At 33.5% G+C, this 24,238-nt stretch overlaps 1 protein-coding gene across 1 annotated transcript; it reads right to left on the reverse strand.

Moving 5' to 3' along the window:
* Positions 1-6,279: 6,279 nt before the first annotated feature.
* On the reverse strand, positions 6,280-11,285 carry LOC134282303 (uncharacterized). The gene is made up of 9 exons (XM_062764706.1): positions 11,253-11,285; positions 10,696-10,823; positions 10,409-10,592; positions 9,446-9,631; positions 8,282-8,541; positions 8,108-8,185; positions 7,654-7,961; positions 7,284-7,448; positions 6,280-6,614 (listed from the first exon to the last, which is right to left on the reverse strand). The coding sequence occupies exons 1-9, from the start codon at positions 11,283-11,285 to the stop codon at positions 6,589-6,591; spliced, it is 1,368 nt and encodes a 455-aa protein (XP_062620690.1). The 3' UTR covers positions 6,280-6,588.
* Between the last annotated feature and the right edge of the window lie 12,953 nt (positions 11,286-24,238).

Consider the following 24,238-nt stretch of genomic DNA (forward strand, 5'->3'; position numbering starts at 1 on the left):
CAGTTATATTTATTGGCATTGGCTGTATTTCTTCTATTTGACAAGTTGTGACAATAATTCGAAGCCATTTACGTAAAAACTTACGCGTAGAAGTATACAAGGAGAAACTCATGTTATATTGATGTTACAAAGAGTTTAAAAGCATGCATATCAAAAATCTAACGATTACAAATGTTTGGTGTTTAAGAAAAATTAAAATATAAATATAAGAACAAAATTCTAAAGGTTAATGGGGATTATTAGTGTGTAAATAATAGATATGCACACGTGAATGAAAAGTATGCATTTTGCAAAGCTATTCATCAATTGCTCACGCCAAAAAAAAAAAATCCATACATATTCACATTGCACAGGCAAGCGATGTGTCTCGTAGATATCTTGGCAAGCTTAAGAAAAACTGGGAAAACCTAATCATGCTATGAACCCCGGTATGCATTCTTTATCTACAGATTATGTCGTTCATAGATAACGTAAATGCTAGAAACATAAGTGATACATCTGCATTTCAATAGGAAATTCATGAAGGGACTTAATATTAAAAATATATTTCCCATCAGTAATTGAAATGAAATTAATCAGATATAATATTTAGTTCCTTTGACTGCATATGCAGACTTGAGGAATGGAAGTGTAGTGAATCAGAAATAAAGAAAAATTTATTAGATGCAAATTATTCGATCGTTTTTTTTTTTCTCGATGAAGTATCTGGTTTTCGGTAAAGATATTAAATAAAAAGTGCATGCGTAAATGTCCCTTTTAGATTTGTTAAACTACATAGATGTTTTCTGCACTTTAACATTTTAATGAATGTATATAAAAATCGATTCCAACAAAATTGTATTTTTTGTTTATTTATTTATTTTAAAAATATATTTCAAAAAAAAAAACCCGAAGTTTTCCATCAAAGACCAATAATTAAAAATGCTTTTTTTTCTTGCTTTGGACGACTCTCGATAAACGCAAGAGACATAGAAGGACAATTTGTTGCTACCTTTGTAATGATCCGACACAGAAAAAACAAGATCTATATGATTTTGGTCGCTGGTCGTACATCATTTGATATAATACTGCTTCTTTTCCCTCAACTAATGCTTTCATCTGTGGTGCTTTGAAAGCACCCGGTTTTTCTTTACGGTTCATGTTATCTTCCCTCTACGTTCTGGTAGCAGTGACATACATTAAAACTGTAAAGAATTTTAAGCATAAGTATAGATAACTGGCTTTAAATCAGTAAACAAAAGGAAACACTGAAATCAGCAAGGAATTGTTTTTACAAAATCATCTATGACCATACTGTGGACGTACTTTTTTTCACGAGGTCATAATTCCGCACGCGAGTAATCCGCGGGTTGAAAATTACGCGGATTTTCCAGACTGTTATTATATACCTTGCATTTATAGTAAGTACGCTTTGACAAATTACTGCGGAAAATTTGTGACCGCGTATATAGCGTTAATTAATACCACGCGGAAAAAGGAAATCTACAATATAATTAAATCTCAACACAGTAGGTGTCGGTAACCCTACTCTTTAAGAAATGCTAGTATTTAAAGCAAGACGAAAGCAAAAATATAAAATCCCGACCGCTATTTTTAAAGCAAACTAAAATATAAATTTTAAAGGATTTGATATTTATTGTGGCAAAGGAAGAACAGATGCCCAAACAACTAGGTAAACTAATGGACAGATGTCAAGCAAAGCCATTTCTTTGTGTCGATCTCCTCTACATAGGACGACCAGACATAAGCCGGAAAAAGTTCAATAAACGTCCTCTATTTTTGTCCTTTTTTCACGTGAGAAAATTTTGTTAGTAATTTTGATGTATCGAAGGATTTACATTTCCTTTGCAGGATAATATTGTTTTTCATGTTCAATACAATCATGGCTCCTTTGTTTGTCAGCGTATCTTTACTTTCCATGTTTGTTCAAGGTGAATTCGGCAGGGAGTGCATTTTATGGTAAGGGAAAATTCCTTTTTTTAGCATGCAGAAGAGAAGGCGATGATGAAACAGTGAATACCTCTTCCGAACGTTCAGATAAAAGGTATGTTTATTTAAAGAGTTTGGGGTTTAGTGCATTGCAAGTAAGATTTAGTATCGGTGCATCTAAATTTTTAATACAGTGTATAAATAGAAAACTAAAGAAACATTTCATTTTCACAATATTTAACTTGTGAATGTACACATTGTTTTATTTTGCCCTTCAGATGTTATTGCATTAAAGTTTTAGTAAGTGAATTATTTAGTACGTTTCTTTTTTTTCCTAAGGGTCTTTCCATTTTGTTATGTTTTGTATAAATAAGTCATTATTCTTTCAATTTCTCAGGTACATGTACAGTATTTAAGCGAAAAATCAAAATTCTTTACTGTTATATAAATACTAGAATAAATATTTCTTTCATACTTATAGGTCTCCAGATGATTGTTGTGACGGATTTGAATTGAACATAACGTCCGGAAAATGCCAAAGTAAGTTTATCAGTAATGCATTTAGAAAGAAAGTTTATGTATAAAAAATATCTCGCCAAACTCCTTTACTCCGTCACTAACGAAATTCCATCAATTTTGGGAAAATCTGCTCTGTTTGTAAACGAATGCTATTATGACATCATTTTTTCATAGTAAAAATCTACCCAAAAAAATTAAAAAAATTTTTTAGCCTTGACGTCAAGTTAAAACTCATTTACACAAAATTAATTAAGGTGTCATATTTTCGTAAAATAACTACTACGCACCGGTTCCCTAATGGATTCTTTCATCAAATTCTCATACAGGAGCGATAAAATGCTCAATTTAAGGCGATGTCTTTCTAAAAATGCACTTTTATATTTGTTGAAATCTTAAAACAATTTTTTTATGTTAATTGATTAAAGATGTAAGAAGTTAAACTAGGGACAAATTTTCTTTAATATGTTGGGATATTGTAAAAGACCCTATTGACGGAGTTGGGGAAAGCTGGAAATCAACGGCACTTATGTAAAACTCGTTTCATTTAGTGATGTCATGTAAGACCAGTGACTATCATTTTTTTTTGTTTATATCGCTTAAAAGAATGTTGAAGTTTATATCTATGTATAGCAATCAAGAGAGAAATCTAAATATGATTTGAAAAGGAACTCATAATATTTTCTGCTTATCTATTTAGGATGTGATATCGGTTACACTGGCCCAAGATGTAATGCGAGATGTATTTTCCCTTACTTTGGACAAGACTGTCAGTATCGATGTGCCTGTAATAAGAAGAAGTGCAATTATCAAACTGGATGCCCATCAAATAAATCACTCAATGGTAAAATTATTTTCAATATTTGATGTTCCTTTATATTATCGATACTCAATATGAGTTCATGTTCAGTCAATGGGCAAACTAGTATGTGACAGATAACAAACATTCAAACTAGTACTTACAAATGTACATAACCCACCGTGCCATAGCGTTACTATGATGCAATTGTTCCGGAGGCGGCATTCTTGGGTTGATTATATAGATACTTTCAAAACGAATTTATTGCCAAACTCAGAAGTTATCAATAGTATGATACTTTTAGTACCTACCAATATCGTTTTAATACCGTTCATAAAATATACATTCTGATGAGAATATTTTATTAGACTCCGTTTTATAGCCGTTCTATGGTCAAGTTTGCTTTTTTCTTAACCATTTGGTTTTCTGTGATAAAAAGAAAGCAGTGAGTAATATTATTTCCTTACTGTGAAAGAAATCCACATATATTGTTCTAAAAATATGATTGTTATAAGAATAGTTGCATTGCACGTTACTGATGATGGGAATCGTTGCATCATACGTTACTTCTAAAAACCCAAGTTAAAAGCGATTAAATAAATATTTTCATCACAATTCTAGAGTGAAATAAAAAAGTAGCGAACTTTCATTATGGTTAACTTGTAGCTGATCTTGTAAGTTGATTGGGAAAAAAGTTCTATGAATAAATCGAACTTTTAAGCCTCTTTATTATGAAAGTGCAAAGTGTTTAAGAAAACGGCACATCGTTTGACATTGTCCTTTATGACAACAGATGCCTGTGTCATTCCTATAACGCAATGGCTAACAAAATTAGGGCTATTTTGTGTTTAAGGCATACAAATACGACATTAACTTACCTTGGTCAAATATCCATGTAAAAACTCCGTAAGGAATCGCTTCATCATACGTTACGGAATAATTGCATCATAGTAACGCTAGGACACGGTGTAACCTATACCATAACATTTTACACGTCTAAAATCCTGACTACTTACACGACTGTTTTCAGACAGACCTGTAACGGTTGGTGCGATTTGAACACTGTAAGTTAGTCTTATGGTACTGTTCAAATAATTTCGACAAAATACAAATTATGACAAGAGTGAGTGCACAATGGGTTAAAGAAACTGAAATATGTTAATATGTTCGTGAATCTGGAATAAACGTATTCGTTAATAGCACGATGTGGAAAAGTTCGCTATATCACATTATTTAGGTGCTTCCACTACCATAATGGCACGTTGTATATAATTCGATATATTGAACATTATAATTTGTGTTAATTTTAATTTTTCAGGTCTGATTTGAAATAAATATAGCTTTCAACATGTAAAATTTTGTTTTTGTATGTCGACGAGTAGCAATTTTATAAAAATTGTGAAATTACTTTCAGGATTAATTTTCTGCGACAAGTAATCTCACAAAAAGACATTCAAAAATGCCAATTTCAATGCAAAAAATGATAAAAATATCGGCTTTTTCCCATCTCAAATAAGTTGCCGTGCATATTATTGACCTCCTTTTGTTTTAAATATATAAGTAAAGAAGCAAAGAATTTTTCTTTTTCTTGTATACTTTATAAGCTTACTAAAATGTGAAATCATATATTTTTTGTAGTTTGAGGAAAAACATTTGTTTGAAGGTATTCGATTCTATGACTTTGAGGTGTTTTATTGTTGTTACATACACCTAATTTACATTTTAAAGGACACTTCATGACATTACAACAATATATCTCCATCCTCTTGCTAGGATTTAAACTCAATATCTTTCACTTCGTCATTAATTATTAGTATACTAGCCAGTGATTCCAACACATCAATATTTTCAACATTCACTTGAACATTGCTTTTGTATAAAGTAATATTTTAGGGGCATAGGCATAGTTTCAGTTAAAATTTTTCAAATGTATTTTTTCCATTTTTAAAATTATTTAACCAGGGTCTTTCTGATGACCATTAAAATTTGAACTTCAGTTGTCAAGATAAAAGATAGATTAAAGCTATCGCGCAAGAATATAAAGCGCTATGCGTATTAAATTCAATACGGTGTCGGTACTATTTCTCTTCTCTACTAATGTTCCTATTCCATATATAAGACGATTGGTCACCGTCACGGATTGTTGCACAATCAACTAAAAGGCCTAGTGTTTACATCGATAGGTATGTCAAACCTGTACTGTCTATGGGATTATCCATACAAAAAAATTGCACACTAATCGTAAATCAGAAATAAATAAAAATAATAAAAATGAAAAATAAAACATGATCGATTGAGTAAATAAATGTTTTGACAATTACTTGTAACTTACACGTTATTACAATCAAACTGCAGTGAGTGCAACACTTCGAACGCTTCAAAAGGGACTATTTGCAGACAGCACAGGATTGATGGATCCCACGGTAAGTAGAAATAAAAATAAAAACAAACAGAATAAAATATCCAAAGTCTTTTACGAAATACAGAGTACATTCACGCCCTTCCGACATGTTGAAAAGTCACTTGACAATCCAGTTTTCTAAAAATAGATGGCAAACTTTCCATTTTTGCGCGCATGCTTCTGAGAGGGATCAGTCATTATTGACCATTTTCTGATGATTGAATTCAAAAAATATATAGAAACGGATATCTACGAATTACATTGTAAAGTGTGGTTTTAAAAATGTAAAGTGTGGTTTTAAAATGTATTTTATGTTTTTAAAATCAATTTTCATGAAGATCCCTGGTTTGATTGCATTTCCCCTTAGATACAATAAGTATATAGATAATGTATAATCCATACATAAATAGTGTAAAATATAAGCATTGGAGGTTACATAAAATATCATTAACCCCAGGCCTAATTAATAGAAAACAGGAAGCAAAAACACACTCATTATGGAGAAGTATACATGTATTAAAGCTGTATTTTTCTTCATAAAAATAAAGTTATTTTTACAAAAAATAGATACTGAGTACATGTAACAACAAGTCCCCCCCCCCCCTCTAAAAAATATCTACAACATTTCCTTTCTTACACATGTAAATTATTTCTTCCATTCCCATACAGAAGGTCTTTCAAAATCCGTGAGGAGTAGTATTTGTTAGAATCTACTGTAAAAACATGTACATACAGTTTTTGTATTTTAGATAAATTGTTGTGCATGTCAAAATAGAGGGCAATGCAAAAGTTGCGTATGCAGGAGGAGTGGATGTACGAACTGCAGAAATGCAAATTGCCAGTTCAGGGAGGCAGAGGGGCATCCTCAACAACGCAGGTTTCATCCCTATGCCCAGAATAGCAGGAGGAATGCAACAGGAGAAGATGGTGTCCCTTCCCTAAATCAACAGCTGGCGGATAGGTCTAGGCCTGAAAATAACAGAGACCAGGGTCAGGCAGTGAGCTTGCAGGTACACTAAAATTATACAAGACCAACAGACATACAACTAAATTCCATTCTTTATGCATCCGTTTTTGTTAATTAAAATCGTTCTTATTCATTCATAAAAAAAATTGTTATTTCAGAACGCAATTTCCTCAATGCCAGAGGCGGAGCTCCGTGCCAGGGTGTCAGTTGCGGCTACACTGCTTCCTGACGTACTGGCCCCGTATTTGCTAGAAACTAGTGGTTTTTGTTCGGGCAACTTCAGTGCTGCCTCGTGGTGTTGCTGTGGGAAATGTACAGTTTTTTCTGACCCACGAATGAACATCTGCTGTGGTCATCCCCAGTGCATCACCACGAGGCCGGAATTTCGCAATCTATGTCTCAGGCACGATGTAATTGAGATTGCGAACATTCTGAACTGGAGTTTCCGAACAAATCTGGATCCTAGCTTCAGGGCCAGTACGTTCAGGAACCAGGCGTACCGTAATTTTGTCCTCTGGCAGCATGGTCGCCTTGGAGCTGGAAGGCGAGTGGTAGTGCCATCCTGCGTATGTCGACATATACGACTTCGATTCCCTGAAGTAAATCCAATGGACTATAAGGGCTATGAGTCACTATACTCTGATTCAGATTAAAAGAGAAATGTTACTCACCACAAGTTTTTCTTTTTTTTCTACTGTTTAAAAGTTCTTTAGATGACGGCGTAATATCTCCCGAAAGGTTAGTGGCAATGCCATCTAATTTTTTGGCTTGTGCGCTCTTTGTGTATGCCTCTCTTCGGGCTCCATACGTTTGTCTAATGCAAGTAGCGATGAGATCTAAAATGCAGATTTGTATTTAATAATTTATTCATATTTTTACAGTATTTTAACCCTTCCAGCTTCCCCGATGTATAAAATAAATGAACAAAAAATACCACTTTATGAAACAATTCTTATTTTATAAATATCATTTCAACCCCCCCCCCCCCCCCCCTTCCTCAAGCTAAAAATTAAAATATGAAAAAAATATATATATACGTACCAGGAATATAAGTATAACTTTTAGCAACTCGTCTATCATAAGCAACCAACTGCTTTGTTTTGCGTGAGAACTGGACGAAAGGGACGCTGGTTCCATCTCTCGCTTGCTGAATCTCTCTGTCCAGATGGTGGTTGTAATCGATGACAGCAAGCTGGTTCCTCATGACGCAGGAGTCAAATCCAAATGACACTTGTTTTTGACAGTAGTGGAGGAGAGTGTGGAAATAGAGATTTTCGATTGCCCACGTTTGCTTACAGGTCGTGTAATATTGGAAATTTCCTGTAAACTCCTTATTTACAACGATTTTTCTACATAAAAATAATAAAAAGGATTTAGGATCTTCAATTTTAAGGATCTGTTCTACAATTGATTTATATAGGTAGTGCGATCTGATCTGTCAATAAGAGTAATATGTACGTGTGTTCACTTATTTCACTAATTAGTAAATACGTACCGGAATTCTCTGTAAGTTGATGAATCTTTAGAAATCCACTTTTCAACACCTGCATTTGTGTCTTTACTATGATTACATCTGTAAATTTTCAAAAAGATTAAATCATAAAATATTTTTTTTTAACCCAGTTCAATAATATTTCAGTATAGGTATGTTTTCATGAAGGATATTTACCTGCCACCTGACCACTCATGCTCGTTTGTAACATGGTGGAGTATTTTAAACCACTTTTTGATAAGTTTCTGGACATCCCCACTGCATGTGTTGCAACAATACCAGAAGTGGTTTACAGTAGGTCGGATCCATGGCAATAAACTCCGATGGGCAGCTTTCTTTGCAGCATCCCCCAACATATACGCAAGTTTCTTAGCTTTATGCCAAATATCCAAACTGTGGCGTATATGTTTAAACCTGTCCGATTCTAAAAGGACAAAAAAAATTTATTTCAACTTCTGATTATATTATGAGTAGATAAAATATACTATATCAAAGGCGGTTCCTGGGCCGGCGACCGAGCTTGCAACCCCCCCCCCCCCCACTCGAAACATTTGTATATAAAATTTAAAAGTCCATTATCTTGTTACTAGTATCAAGGAAAACATTTCCTATTTGTAAGTACTTGCCCCAAAAGGACCTTGCCTTAGACCCACCGGGGGTTTCAGCACAGCCACCAGGCCATCAGACCCCCCTGGCTTATATATATATATATTTAAAATTTTTTTAAAAATATCATTTTTTTTCTTTATCTCTTGATACAGCTGCTAGATACGTTAGGCACGTAGGTGGAAATAGGGGGGGGGGCTTTTTCCACTTTTTCATTAAAAGGACCCACAGTGCTTTTTTTGGTAAAGACTAATTAGTTTAAAGTAAAGGTATAGGTATATGATTTAAACTTTTTTCTGAAAGACTTTGCCCCCCTCCCCCCCCCCCCCCTCCACACACACCCTAACACATGAACTAGAATTTCAGGCAATCTCCTATTTTTTTAATTGTCAATTTCTTTTCTCATAACTTCAAAATTTTCAATAATCTATTTTAAAAAACGATGTTCTGTATAAGCATAAATTATATTGCTCATAGTAAATAATAATAATAATTGAAAATTGACATTTCTTTAGATATAAGAGGACATAATTCCTGTACCTGGTGAGTCATAACGAACGTCCACTGCTAGGCTCAAGGGCTTGCCCGCTAATTTTTTATGTACATTAGTCAGGTGTTTTTCAAAAAAACTGTTAATTGCCTCCTGCAAAGAGAGTAATATGTAGATGGTCTACTTTGATTTTTTTGGTATTAATTCCAAATATGATTTTTTAAAAAACAACAAGTTACAATTACCTTATACAGAAGTTGATGGTGGTAAAATGCACGGGAACAGCCTGTTACTAAGTTTATAAACTTGGCTCCAGCGGCAAACTTACTCCAAGATGCCCCAGATAACAACACCATCAGTTGTATTAGCAATGCCACCAGACTCTTTCCACCATAAAATGGAGTTGAAATCCATTTGTTTTTGTGTGCATTCTGTTTTTTCCAGAAATTTACAAAATAAATTTTTAGATCATTCTCGTCATGTGTATTCATGTAATAAAAGTAATCACGAATGCCTCATTTTACTTCCAACCATCTTATTATACTTTTTTTATAAACCTTTCTGTTCTGCTTCAAAACCGAGGCGGTTAGGCACGGGGACAGAGAGCGTAGCTCTCCGCTGTCTTTTTTTCAAAAATGGACATAATATAGACATTTAACATTTGGACGTAAGTTAACCCCCCCACCCCCACCCCACGCCCCCGCTTTCAATATGCACGCTCCAGTCTAGGTCAAGAGAAGATTTAAATGGTTGTTTTTTTTAATAAAAAAAAGTGGTACTAAAAGAAGTTTAACCATCCCCCGGAAATATTAATGTTTTTTAAACAATCTCACACATTTTCCTTTTTTTCTTTTGGCTACACAAATTATTTTTGCAGGTTTTGAAGCTTTTTTTTCTTTCACCTACCCCCCCCCCCCCCCCAGACACACACACAATTTCAATTTGCTTACGACGCCAATGACACTTGATTACAATTGTAAAATAAACCAGGACTTTTTAAAAATGGTATATGTTTTCTTTTTCATCTAAATCTTATACATTTTATAATATTTTAAAGTCGAGATAAATGTAAAACGTAGTAATATTCAGTAATCAACTTATATTCATAAAAAATTATTGTGTTGCATTTTTGTTATTTTTCTTCCCTTTTATACAAATATCACTCAGCGAAAAAACCATGAAAACTTGCTTATATTTTGTATACGTACGATGCAGAGGTACTGGTATTTTACACCAGCCGCAACCTTCTCCCCCTCCTGAATGGTAGAACTGTCTATGCGCTCTCCACACTCGGAACACGTGGTTCTTTCTATCAGATATAGCAATTCTCTTTCACCGACTATAAACCTCCTGTCGTTTAGGAGATGAATTTCCTCATCATCCTCTTTCACCCTTCCAAAAATTAAATAAGTAATGTAGCATATATAAATACAATTAAAGTTTTTTTTTTCAATATAAGCGCTCTTGAAGAGAGAGAGAGAGAGAGAGAGCATACTTATGCCACATTGATTCATCAGTGTCATTTTCTCCCTCTGTATTTTCTTCTTCTGAATTTATCCTTTCATTGACATCATCGTCTCCAAATATATCTCGGAGTAATTTGTCTACAGAACTTTCACTTTCCTATATTTTATTGAGGATAAAAGAATTATAAAGGATGAAAGAAAATGATTTGAGAGATTACATGTTTACTGTAACATTAATATTTTATTATTTGGCACATTTTTCTCGTACGGCATAAAGCATATATATTGTTCCAATAATTTATCAAATCTAAGAAAAATTCCTGTTTTGTATGTGTATTATAATTATATAAAAGAGGCTATTTTTCATTGATATTTAAAAAAATTATAGTATATGCATGAACATGAGATGTTTATAATATACCGGTAGATATAAATTATAGTCACTAAGATAATCAGATACATGAGATTTTTTGTTTGTTCCTTTGTTTTGTTTACCCTACTCCGTACATGTACCACTAGAACGTTATATTTATCACTTCTCTTTTTCAAAGGGTTGGGGTTGCCTTTTAAAAAAAATAATTATCACCTCTGTATCTGTAGTCTCTTCCTCAGATTCCATCATGATTCCAGAATGCTGTATAAAAAGCGATATAAACTGTAGATAAATTCTGGTATCAAAATTTATATTTTATTTTGATTATTTGATTTTTGTACATTCTAAATAAACACACCAGTGACAAGACATGTAACTATATTTATAATCTATATGTGTGTATGTGTGTTGATACATATCTTCATCAATAAGTTAAATTGCAGAAAAGACTTATTTTGTGCCTATTAATCAAACCAAGAATAAAAAATCAAGTATTTATTTGAATACATGCACCCTCACATTGGTGTAATATACCCCCCCCCCCCCCTTCCCAGTTCTTCAGGGTGTTATACAGACCACTCAACATGAGTAAAACATATCAGAAATATAAATTATTTTGTGTTTGTTTTTATTACTTCTAGAATTTGTTTTAAACGATACGTTGGAGGTTTACATGTATTTCAGGTATTGAATAGATACATAGATTTTCAGTGAATAAAAATAATGACTGATCCTTTGCAGAGGCATGCGCACAAAAATGGAAAAATTTGCCATCTATTTTTAGAAAACTGGATTGTCAAGTGACTTTTCAACATGTCGGAAGGGCGTGAATGCACTCTGTCTGTATTTCGTAAAAGACTTTGGATATTTTATTCTGTTTGTTTTTATTTTTATTTCTACTTACCGTGGGATCCATCAATCCTGTGCTGTCTGCAAATAGTCCCTTTTGAAGCGTTCGATGTGTTGCACTCACTGCAGTTTGATTGTAATAACGTGTAAGTTACAAGTAATTGTCAAAACATTTATTTACTCAATCGATCATGTTTTATTTTTCATTTTTATTATTTTTATTTATTTCTGATTTACGATTAGTGTGCAATTTTCTTTGTATGGATAATCCCATAGACAGTACAGGTTTGACATACCTATCGATGTAAACACTAGGCCTTTTAGTTGATTGTGCAACAATCCGTGACGGTGACCAATCGTCTTATATATGGAATAGGAACATTAGCAGAGAAGAGAAATAGTACCGACACCGTATTGAATTTAATACGCATAGCGCTTTATATTCTTGCGCGATAGCTTTAAGAGTTCCAAACCTTTGTTATACAAACAGTTTATCCGTAACACGTTTTGGTTACATTAGATATAAGTTAATTTTGATTACAATTAGACAGTTTCTAGGAATTTTCTGAATTTCATTTCGTTATAAATAGGATATTTTGTTTATTAAATAAAAATAAGGCCATTGAGCAGTGAGGAATCTTTATCGTGCCAACGCCTGCCGCTGACACGGGGCCTCGGTTTTTAAGGTCTCATCCGAAGGACCCGCAACTTTCACTTCAAAGGAACAGTTGCTACCCCTTTCTTATAGACTTAGGTCAGTCGCGGCCGGGATACGAACGTGCGACCTCCCGATCAAGAAGCGAGCGCTCTACCGACTGAGCTACATGTACCGTGAACGGTAGGAATTGTATGAATTAACAATAGTAAAAATCATGCAGTTAAAACTGTGTCCATGTCCCTTTGACAAATGTCTACATGTATAGCCCTATTACAGAAATTCTTCATTTTTATCATTGTGAAAGCACTTTAACAAGAAAACTTTGATTGCTCTTTTTTGATCATTTAAAAATAACGTATTATAAGAAATGCAGTACATCCTGTTGATATCTCATCAATTTCTTCAGTTAACACACGTGACAGATTTTGATGTTTGACCTGCATTAAATGATGGAAAAATATAATTTCATGCATGTAATTTGTATATATTTTATCTTTTTATTTTATTTTCATGCTTGCGAATTATTTTATTTTGTGGCAAGGCATTTTCCCTCTTGCTGTAAACATGCTTCCACATACGATGATTCACATAATGAAACAGTTTATTCGTGATTTTTTTTTAACCTTGGAACATTATTATTTCGTTTTACTGTCGTCCGTATGCATATCCTCTATTGTTAAAATCCCTTATCTGTAAGTATGATTAAATAGCTGTTGTTGTGCCTTGTTTAAGGATTATTCACAATACAGTATTCCAGTCTTTTAAAAAGGGGTGTGTGTACAGATCTGTAAGCAAAATTACATAATCGTTATATTTTCCGTAAATAAAAAGCCAATTCCATTTATGCACATGCTGCATATAGATTTTACTTGTAATGTTTTTGTAAGTGTATAATTTTTTAAGTAAGGAAAAGTTTTACCATCATTATGCTAATGATCACATGTACATGTACAGTATATTTATGTGTATGTAAATATAATGAATATGTAAATATCAATTCATAACTTTTGTTGTAATTTAGCTCACTGAAAATGCAATGGTATTAATAGAAATCCCGACAAACAATTAACTATTATTACATGTACGAGAGTTCTCCGTTAGGTTCGTGGACAAGCTAAAATCAAAATAAAAGTTTCGTCATAAATATTTATTATGATGATATAAAAAAAATCCCTAACTATATGTGAATAACAAATTGTTAAATTTGATTCAACTCTAAATGAAAAATAACGATTACACGTATGTTTTCATTAATCGAATTGGAATTGAGACCCGAGACATGGCAAAAATGTACGTAAAAAGTTATTTTTCAAGTGCTTTATACATTTCATTAGAATCTATTAAGACGGGATCGTAATTTAAATAAAATGGGACATTTTCGGTAAAGGTGGAGCAAAGAGCAATAATGAATTTGTTAAAGACATCGAAAAATTACCAACAGAGACCCTTAAACTCCTTAAAATTCGGGGAATCAAGCCGTTTGTAGTGAGACCTAAGCTTTTCGGACGTAAGGGACAATTTACAGGATAATTTACTTGAGGAAAGACCATCTTTCTAAGATTGAATATCTGTAAAAATAAAGTTTGTAGCATGACTTTCCTGTATATTCCTTTAATGAATTCTTTTCATTTTTCATTCGAATGGAGTTTGATGATTTGCAGAATCGGAGTCAGGAATTGTTAAATATTATTTCCTGTCTGAAACCAGACTATTTGTGCACAATTTTGATGACTGGTTACATGTATAAGAAATGTGTTGAGTTAAACGGTGACTTCGCTGAGAAAAGTTGAAATAGGTATTTATCTTTTGTCGGGGAATGTCAAGGATTTCGTTTCAGTGCTCCGAGTATGAGTGCAATTTTCTTTTTGTATTTGATAAAAATATGATTTTTTTTTTATATGTGCTTTGCTTTTTATTGAAACTTGCATTTATTATACTTAAACGCAAAAGAAACGCAACAAGCAGTAATCTACAAATGTTTGATTTTTTATCTAATGATTTTCAAATATGAATACAGTAAGGCTAACCTCACTTTTCAGAACATCAGAGATTTGATAAAAATATTAGATGTTTATCTTTTTACTTTACTAAGTAACATATGACTATTTAAACACCCCCTACCAGCCATTCAAGTAAAACGTGCAAGACTGTCACAACAATTGCAGCTTAATTTCTACGATACAATAGGGTCGTCAATATTGAGATCTGAGCAAAGGAATTATTCTTAGCCTTTTTTAAATGCCCGTTTTTCAGATGATTAGGTCTTTAACTAAGAGCAGTGTAGCCACCCTTGGACTTCCGATACAAGGACTGTCCTTAATGCATATGATACGTAAGACACTGCTAAGGCGTAATGTAGTGAATTTTTGCATCAGCAGCTCTCCAGCACCTTTACATTGATATTTTCCAGACAGAACAATGAAAATGCGTACTAAAGCCATTTCCAAGAAGCCTGAACATCGTTACGGGAAACGAAAGGAGGGTTTATTTTTTGAAATATTGCTGCATTACTTATGATGAATAGTAAAAACACTTAAAACTCCATAATATTGCCAAATGGTTTGTTAAACATGCAATTTTTGGTTTTGGTTAAGCAAAGTCAAACTTGACTTCCGGTTATGGTTAGGAAATGTTCAACAGTTAAATACCGATCTCAACCAATTTGAAGATCCATAATTTTAAGATACAAAATTCTTTACTTTATATAACTTTTCCCCCTAAATAGGGTGTTGCGATTCTTTTGCGTGTTTGTATAAAATAAAACACGAGTTCAATGAAAATAATAGTTTCATTTATTTTATCAATGATTGTCAGTAATTATCAATGTTGTTTTCGAACTTAACAGATAATCCTCGTATCTATTGTAATTAAAGAGGTTAAGCAGATGACCCTGTACGTCTACATGTACGTGTACGTGTAACAAGGGACTTCCCGTAATTTTATTCGATTAACGTCATCCATTTTGCATACAGTGTAATTCTATAAGTTGCACACATCGTGTAGATTCGCAATTACACGTACATTTGTAAGTGAGAACATGTGGCTTCTTAAATTGAAAATACAGAATGTATATTTTGAGCTAGTGTTTGGCAAGAAGTTGAGAATTTGTTACGCAAATACACATCCAATGTATTTTTAGGTCCCCTGAGTAACTCAAGTGACCTATTGCTATCCGTTTTTGTCCGTCGTCATGTGTTAACATTTGAACATTTTCAGTTTCTATGAAACCACTGAACCAATTTCTCCCAGATTTGCTGTACAGCAATAATAAGTGAAGGGGAACGAATATTGTGAATTTAATGGTCCCCGCTCCTCTAGGGCCTGAGGGGTTGGGCCGAAACCAGTAAAATTAATGGAATCTTTAAAAACCTTCTTTCCTCCTAGACATCAAGCAGGAAAGTTATTTGCATGAGTGTAATGCACATTGAGTCCTTTACCAAAATTGTGAAATTCATGGTCCCAGGGTCAGGGGTTCTAGTGCTAGGGCGGGGCTATATAAATTATATCGTAAAAATGGATTTATTATTTGAAAACCTTCTTCTCTGCTTTTGGGTTTTAAATAAACTAACTAAGTACAGAGTTCTAATGAGCAATAGTGCCTCTTCCAAAATTGTGAATTTCATCGCCCCAGGATCAGGGGTTCTGGTGTTAGGTCGGGGCTCTTTTGATTATATAATGAAAATGCATTATTCTTTAAAAATCTTCTCTGTTTCTGTGATTACAAAAACTAACTAAGTACATAGTTATGATGAGCAGAATACCTCTTCCAAAATTGTGAATTTCATGGCCCCAGGATCAGGGGTTCTGGTGTTAGGACGGGGCTCTATTGATTATATAGTGAAAATGCATTATTCTTTAAAAATCTTCTTTGTTTCTGTGATTTCAAAAACTAACTAAGTACATTGTTATGATGAGCAGAATACCTCTTCCAAAATTGTGAATTTTATGGCCCCTGGATCAGGGGTTCTGGTGTTAGGGCGGGGCTCTATTGATTATATAATGAAAATACATCCATTCTTTGAAAATCTGTGACATCTAGAAGATATGATAATATACTGTTATCATGTTCCTAAAAAGTATCAGTCTTTCAAGTGGTCTGTGTACAAGTGATTTACTGCCACTGAATTCCTTAACTCTCTTGATATTAATGGTGTTTCTACTGCAAACATTAGCCAACATGACGCACAGAGCGTTATAAATGCTACTTGAAGTTTCTTTTTTGTGACATGTAGGTTTTTAAGTTGTTGTAATTCAAGTGTCTGCATTCTTTTCTTCAGCGTGCTGTAATAGATATTTGCATTGATGTAATTTCGTTCTCTATTCAAACATTTAGTCATACTACGTGATTAGTTTATGTAGTAATAAACTTTTTTGCTGATAAAAATCTCTTTTATGTTTTAAGAAAAAATAATACGTCTTGAACTGTCATGGTATATTCACTTATGTAACTTTTTATGTGACATTGCAAGGGAGAGGGAGGAGGGGGATATAAAACGAAACATTCAAATTTTGTATGAGTAAAGTGTAGGTAGTGTCTTTCACTATTTTACCAAAATACCATCTTTTTAAAGCATCGTTTAGTTTGCAGCATAGAACGTTGTCCGTCATCGTATTTAAATATATTCTTTTTAGCTCACCTGAGCCGAAGGCTCAAGTGAGCTTTTCTGATCACATTTTGTCCGTCGTCCGTCCGTCCGTCTGTCTGTCCGTCTGTCTGTCCGTCTGTCTGTCCGTCTGTAAACTTTTCACATTTTCGACTTCTTCTCAAGAACCACTGGGCCAATTTTGACCAAACCTGGTACAAAGCATCCTTGGGTGAAGGGGAATTTAAATTGTTAAAATGAAGGGACATATCCCCCCGCAAGGGGAGATAATCAAGAAAAGACAAAAATAGGGTTGGGTCATTAAAAAATCTTCTTCTCAAGAACCACTGGGCCAGTAAAGCTGAAACTTATGTGGAAGCATCCTGGGATAGTGTAGATTCTAAATTGTTCAAATCATGACCCCCGGGGGAAGGGCGGGGCCACAATGGGGAATCAAAGTTTTACATAGAAATATATAGGAAAAATCTTTGAACATCTTCTTCTCAAGAACCACTGGGCCAGAAAAGCTGAAACTTATTTGAAAGCATCCTGGGATAGTGTAGATTCTAAATTGTTCAAATCATGACCCTCGGGAGAAGGGCGTGGACACAATTGTGAATATAAGTTTTACTTTGAAATATATACTAAAAATCTTTGAAAATCTTCTTCTCAAGAACCACTGGGCTAGAAAAGCTGAAACTTATGTGGAAACATCCTGGGATAGTGTAGATTCTAAATTGTTCAAATCATGACCCCCGGGGGAAGGGCTGGGCCACAATGGGGAATCAAAGTTTTACATAGAAATATATAGGAAAAATCTTCTTCTCAAGAACCACTGGGCTAGAAAAGCTGAAACTTATGTGGAAGCATTCTGGTATAATGTAGATTCTAAATTGTTCATATCATGACCCCCAGGGGAAGGGCGGGGCCACAATGGGGAATCAGAAACATATAAGAAAAGTCTTTGAAAATCTTCTTCTCAAGAATCACTGGGCCAGAAAAGCTGAAACTTATGTGGAAGCATCCTGGTATAATGTAGATTCTAAATTGTTCATATCATGACCCCCGGGGGAAAGGCGGGACCACAATGGGGAATCAAAGTTTTACATAGAAATATATAGGAAAAATCTTTGAACATCTTCTTCTCAAGAACCACTTGGCCAGAAAAGCTGAAACTTATTTGAAAGCATTCTGGTATAATGTAGATTCTAAATTGTTCAAATCATGACCCCCGGGGGAAGGGCGGGGCCACAATGGGGAATCATAGAAATATATAAGAAAAATCTTTGAAAATCTTCTTCTCAAGAACCACTGGGCCAGAAAAGCTGAAACTTATGTGGAAGCATCCTGGTATAATGTAGATTCTAAATTGTTCATATCATGACCCCCGGGGGAAAGGCGGGGCCACAATGGGGAATCAAAGTTTTACATAGAAATATATAGGAAAAATCTTTGAACATCTTCTTCTCAAGAACCACTGGGCCAGAAAAGCTGAAACTTATGTGGAAGCATTCTGGTATAATGTAGATTCTAAATTGTTCAAATCATGACCCCCGGGGGAAGGGCGGGGCCACAATGGGGAATCAAAGTTTTATATAGAAGTATATAGGAAAAATTTTTGAAAATCTTCCTCTCAAGAATCACTGGGCCAGAAAAAGTGAAGCTTATGTGGAAGCATTCTGGGGTAGTGTAAATTCTGAATTGTAGGAATCATGACCCCCGGGGGAAGGGCGGGGCCATTATAGGGAATCAATGTTTTACATAGAAATATATAGGAAAAATCTCTGGTAAAGAACAGAATTGTCAAAGCTTCTCAGGTGAGCGATGTGGCCCATGGGCCTCTTGTTCCACTTATTCTGCAATTCTACAAAAAGACACATGTATTAAGATGTAAAATATATTGTAATGTTGATCAGAATTATGGCTTTTATGACCATGGTCATATTTCATTTCTAATATTGGTGAGAAGACTATTATTTCCTATATAATTAGAGGCTTTACTCTACTCATCCCCTAATTTCGAATTTGATTCAACTAAACATAACAAGCATTGGATACTGGGAAAAACATGGATTGTTGAAGTATTTCTTTTTTCATGTTTCTGCCTCCAGTTTACAATTTATGATTTCATGAAACAAATAATTACACTTATAGATTAAGGGGCACCGGCCCTCTTATATGAAAGATAACTTTCTAAGTACAAAATTTGAATACTAGTACTATTCATATTGGTTTTATGTTTATCAGAGTTTCCTGATTTAGACCACTAAAAAGTCAATTCGATTAAATCTAACATAGAATGCAAACATTACCTTCTTTTTCTTTTGCCAATTTAATTTTAATGGTTTTGTTATAATTACCAAGAAAACAGTTGGAACCAGCTTTAAAAGCCTTATAAATTGATTAAATTGTATCTTTCGAAGACCTTTTTTTTAATGGTTTTATGTTTCATGTATATGATATTTTTTTTTTATTAGCCTTACATTTTTTTTCACATGAAGAAATAATTAGAATAAAGATGTACGTATTTTCTTCTCACAACCACATATACCTTTTTTTTTTGACTTAGGAAGTATCGCTCCATGATGTTTTCGAAACTGATTCTAACAGGTATGAAACTACGTCCTATTTTTATACACACATCATATTTTACATTTGTTGACTCTTGTACCGAAAAAGGACATATACCAGTGCATAATCTGCTCGAATCCCTTTACAAACAGTTTCTAACATGTCATAGCGTCGTGTTCTATAACATCGAATGAAAGATCTGAATTTATTTTTTGAATTATCAGACGAATACAGAAATGTTTACACAGATTTTGTCAGTTTAAACGATTACGATTTTTACTTATAATTTCTGAGGGGTACCCATGACCAAGTCTTTGACAAAAAGAAGTTATGTTAAAATGTTTTTCATTAATAGTTTCTTGTATAGCCACTTACAACGATAAGGTGTATGGAACACAACATTTGGTTGTGGTTTTTATGTTTTCAAACAGCATTTTCAAATTGTATATACATTTTCTATATATATATTTTTTTATCAATTCCCATTAATGTTCATGTATATATGTTGTAATTGATGTGTTATAATTCAAATCTCCAAATGGAGGAAATAAAGAACGAACGAACGAACGAAAAAGAAAACAATACTCTTTTTTATCTTTGTGTTGAAATTTCTTCATATTATGATTTTACATAATCATTTCTGAAAAATAAGCCGAGCTTTATATTTCAAATTATTTTCCTGTGGATCTGTTATTATTGTTTTTAATGAAAATCAATAAATGATATTTTTTTTTTCATTTTTTAACATGTTTTATTCGATGTGTTTGCACAGTTACAGTTATGATACTATATGTTTAAAACAAAATACATTGTACTGCATGCTTCATCTTAAATAAAATATGTTCAATTCATTGCAATGTAAAAGAGCATACCGTTAGTTTTATCATCGGTCAATAAATTAAAACTCTACCACTTATAAATTACTGGATCGATATTATAAACGCGCACGACAGTTTTAAAGTGTAGAAACATGCCTTTCTTTTAAAATGCATTACAAAATTCGGTGCCATATATCTGAGCCCTATAAATAAAACATACAGGAAGCATAATCCTTTCTATCTATACACTTAACTACAGTGTATTGATCATTAGTTTTGTGGCGCTTTAATAAATTATTCATTGTTATGTAAGAAATTGTATGTCCAGGTGAGGTAACCTCAAAACATGTGTACGTATCTTCTACCCGAGGGCTAGGAATAAAATCTCTTTCATCGGTATGAGTCACCAAATAAACGATTGGTATGATCTAATCGTTCAGTATTTGCAATTTTTTCACAATCCTTTAAGTTCTTAAATAAAATATTATAGTAAAAACTAGAGGTACTCTGAGCAAAGAGCTCACTAAATGATGCCCCCGTCTACCATATGAATATATTGGCAATATCCATGTTTTGCTATGGGAAATCCAAAATATGTGTAGGATCAAAAATAGAAGGTGCACAATAGCAATATGTAATGAAGATTTCCCTCAGCTGTATGTGGAGTTGCGGATAAGAGATGGGTACCCTCAAGCGTAACCTTCAGACGTACAGACGGACGGACATCACGATTACAATATACCCTCCCGCTTTTCAAACAGGGAGTATAATGACACCGGGAGCAGGAATGGGTTTCTTTTTTCAAGTTTCTATAAAGTTCAACATTAAAAAAACTGGCATAGGCATAAGGAATGTTTAACAATGATAGAGATAAAGTCTAAAGGTTTCAGAGAGAGAATTAATGCACAGTTATTGTCCATTTGTGTTTTGTAAACAAATTAAATCACGTCGAAAAATTGTTTAAGTTTTGAATAAATAAACCTCTGACAAGCATATTGTATCCTTTGTAATCAAGAAAGCGCATTTCTTATATATAGATCCATTTATTACAATATGCAGTGAAAGCAACTATACATAACACTGAAAAATAAAAGTGGGGATTCAGACATAACTTATCTCCGGGAAACTTCATCAGGATAAGTGTAGTGACTGAGACAGAGTCAGCTTAAAAAAGAAAAAAATGACTTGCAGTTTCTTGGAACCCACTGGAGACAGTACGGGGTTAAAACACATGTTTATATATATTTTTTAATTTAATGATAATTGGCAAATAACCAGCCTATTAAGTAGGCGGGAGTGAAATCAATAAGTTAAACATAATTTTAACTAATTTTTGTTAAATATGATATCTTCATCTTAAAATACTTATTTGGCAGAGAAAAAGATTATATTAGTTTGAAATATTTTAATTTGTATACCTTCATGAGGAGTTCGTCCTCTTAAGAAATCAATAAAGTTTAAAAAATGGTGACAACTACTAAGCCCTCTAGTCTGAACTTTAGATAATAAAGCACTCTGAAGTGCATCGACCTTTCGGTGTTATCTGCCTGTATAGATATACCAGGTAGTTTGTATCTGATTCTTTCATTTTCTTAATATATACACGATTGTATAAAACTGACAAATACAAGAAAGATAACTCCACAATTACATCGTTAATCACTAGACATGCATGTAGTTTGGATTACGACCCTTTATGCATCACAAAGCATACACGTAAGGCACAGAGATGAAGAAATAGTGTTGAGATTGAAAACTAACCCTTTAAAGATAGGCCACGGTACTTTTACTCATCAACGTATTTCACTACACCTGTTTCAAAAAAACATTTTGGCGAAAATCCGACTAAAATCGGGCCCGCCGTTTCAAAGATAATCAGTGTTGAATGTCTGCATTTGCACCTGTGAAAACGATCGACAGTCCTTGACAATGTCACTTCCGGTTTAAATGCAATCAAGTTAAATGACGTCACAAGTGTGTCTCGCTTCCCTCAAGTGATAGACAGAAAACGCTGTTTCTGATAATTCTGATAGTCCATTAAATGAAGAATCGTAAGAACTTTCTTGTGGATCGTCATGTTTTGCTATGGAATAATACAGAAAATGTGGGAGTAGAACCCTCTCCTTTTGACTCCTAGGCTAATGAACCGTCAGACGGAAATCGACCACAAACGATGCGGAACCTGAGGAAGCAAATCGTTTGCATACTATTGATTGGTATGTGAGTAAAACGATAGAAAATATTCACAATAGCATTTTAAATCATTATTTAAAAAATATATATTTAATAAAAACATAATTCGACACGTTACCTATTTACCCCCCCCCCAAAAAAAAACTTTAACATATAAAGGCCTAAACAGCTGAGAGCATGAATAATGTTAGTCCCTACTGATTTTAATTTTGCGTTCATTTTTTTCGTTTGTTGTGGGAACCCACTCTTTTTTCTACACGTTCTACACGTTTTACGTTTTAAGTTTTAGAATATTTTTTTTACTGTCATTTTTTTTAATGTTTTGCAATGATTTTTTAAACAAATGATCCCATCCCATCCAGTAAAACTGTACGCATGACTTTTTAAAAATAATTTAGATCAAAGGCACGTTACTTCGTTGCTTGCAGTTGTATAAATTGATTTTAAAAGATAAAATTTGTATGTTTTACAATTTTGTGAAAAGAAAAAAATGTTTTAATTCTCATGTTAAAATATTGAGGAATTTAATTTGTTCAAGGTTACGTATATATCTAGGCTTGATGCAACACATTCAAAAAGTCAGATGCTAAATTCGACTTTCAGAGTTTAGAGAGTTTACTAAAATTGTTAAAATACAATTGATATTTATGTATAATCTGTTTTATGTGTCACATTATTCACGTGTTTGTCGATTGTTTCATGCAATATTTTATCCAATATTGAACAAGTCCCGGGTCCCGGATGATCGACATTCTACCTTGTAGATGTCCAATCTAAACATTACTGTAATATAGAAGTTGATACACAGTTACACTTATCTAAATTAAATAATCATTTAAATTCGTATTCAGTGCTAATGAGAACAAGAAATTGATGTATAGAACTATAGACGGTGTGAAATGGACCTTAAAAACGTAGTTATTTTTTTTTTAAAATCCTATTTAACTTTTCATTCTTATAATCAGGTTATGACAGGGTGGGTAAATCTTAAAATGTCGAAATTTATTTCATTCCTGATTGAAAACAAGATGTGTTTGTAAAACACTGATGCCCCCGTATGGCAACATAGGAAAGACTAAGCTTTTCTTAAATGCAAATTAAATTAATTGGTACCAAAAGTAGGGTATTCTCACTGTAAAACAATTGTGAAATTTGAAAGTAAGCTAATGTTTAAGGTTTTTAATAAGTACAAAAATCTCCAAGGTCAAGGTCAAAAGGTCAATGTAATAAGTATCAAATAAAAGGTCTTGCCACATAAAATACTAATGTAGAGCATGAAAGCCCTAGCCCTAACCGTTCAAAAGTTATGGTTAACGTTCAATTTCTTAAAAAGTAGGTCAAACTCCAAGGTCAAGGTCAAAGGGTCGAAGTTATTGTTATCAAATGAAAGGTCTTGTCATAAGGATCAAATATGTAAGGTATGAAAGCAAACTAGCCCTAAGTCTTTAAAAGTTATGGTCAAGGTCAATCTCAAAGGTAAAGGTCAAAGGGTCAAGGATCTTCATATCCAATAAAGGGTCTTCTCAC

This window comes from Saccostrea cucullata, unplaced genomic scaffold (genome assembly GCF_032062105.1).
Source record: "Saccostrea cucullata isolate Sc308-1 unplaced genomic scaffold, CSIRO_AGI_Scuc_v1 ctg1593, whole genome shotgun sequence".
NCBI classification, from domain to species: Eukaryota; Metazoa; Mollusca; class Bivalvia; order Ostreida; family Ostreidae; genus Saccostrea; species Saccostrea cuccullata.

Excerpts from the sequence above, each read along its gene's own strand:
- LOC134282303 (XM_062764706.1), bottom strand. The coding sequence starts at position 11,285 with ATGGAATCTGAGGAAGAGACTACAGATACAGAG. Across the intron at positions 10,593-10,695 it reads GATGAATCAATGTGGCATAA|GGTGAAAGAGGATGATGAGG; the intron begins GTATGCTCTCTC and ends AATTTTTGGAAG. Across the intron at positions 8,186-8,281 it reads CATGAGTGGTCAGGTGGCAG|ATGTAATCATAGTAAAGACA; the intron begins GTAAATATCCTT and ends GAAAATTTACAG.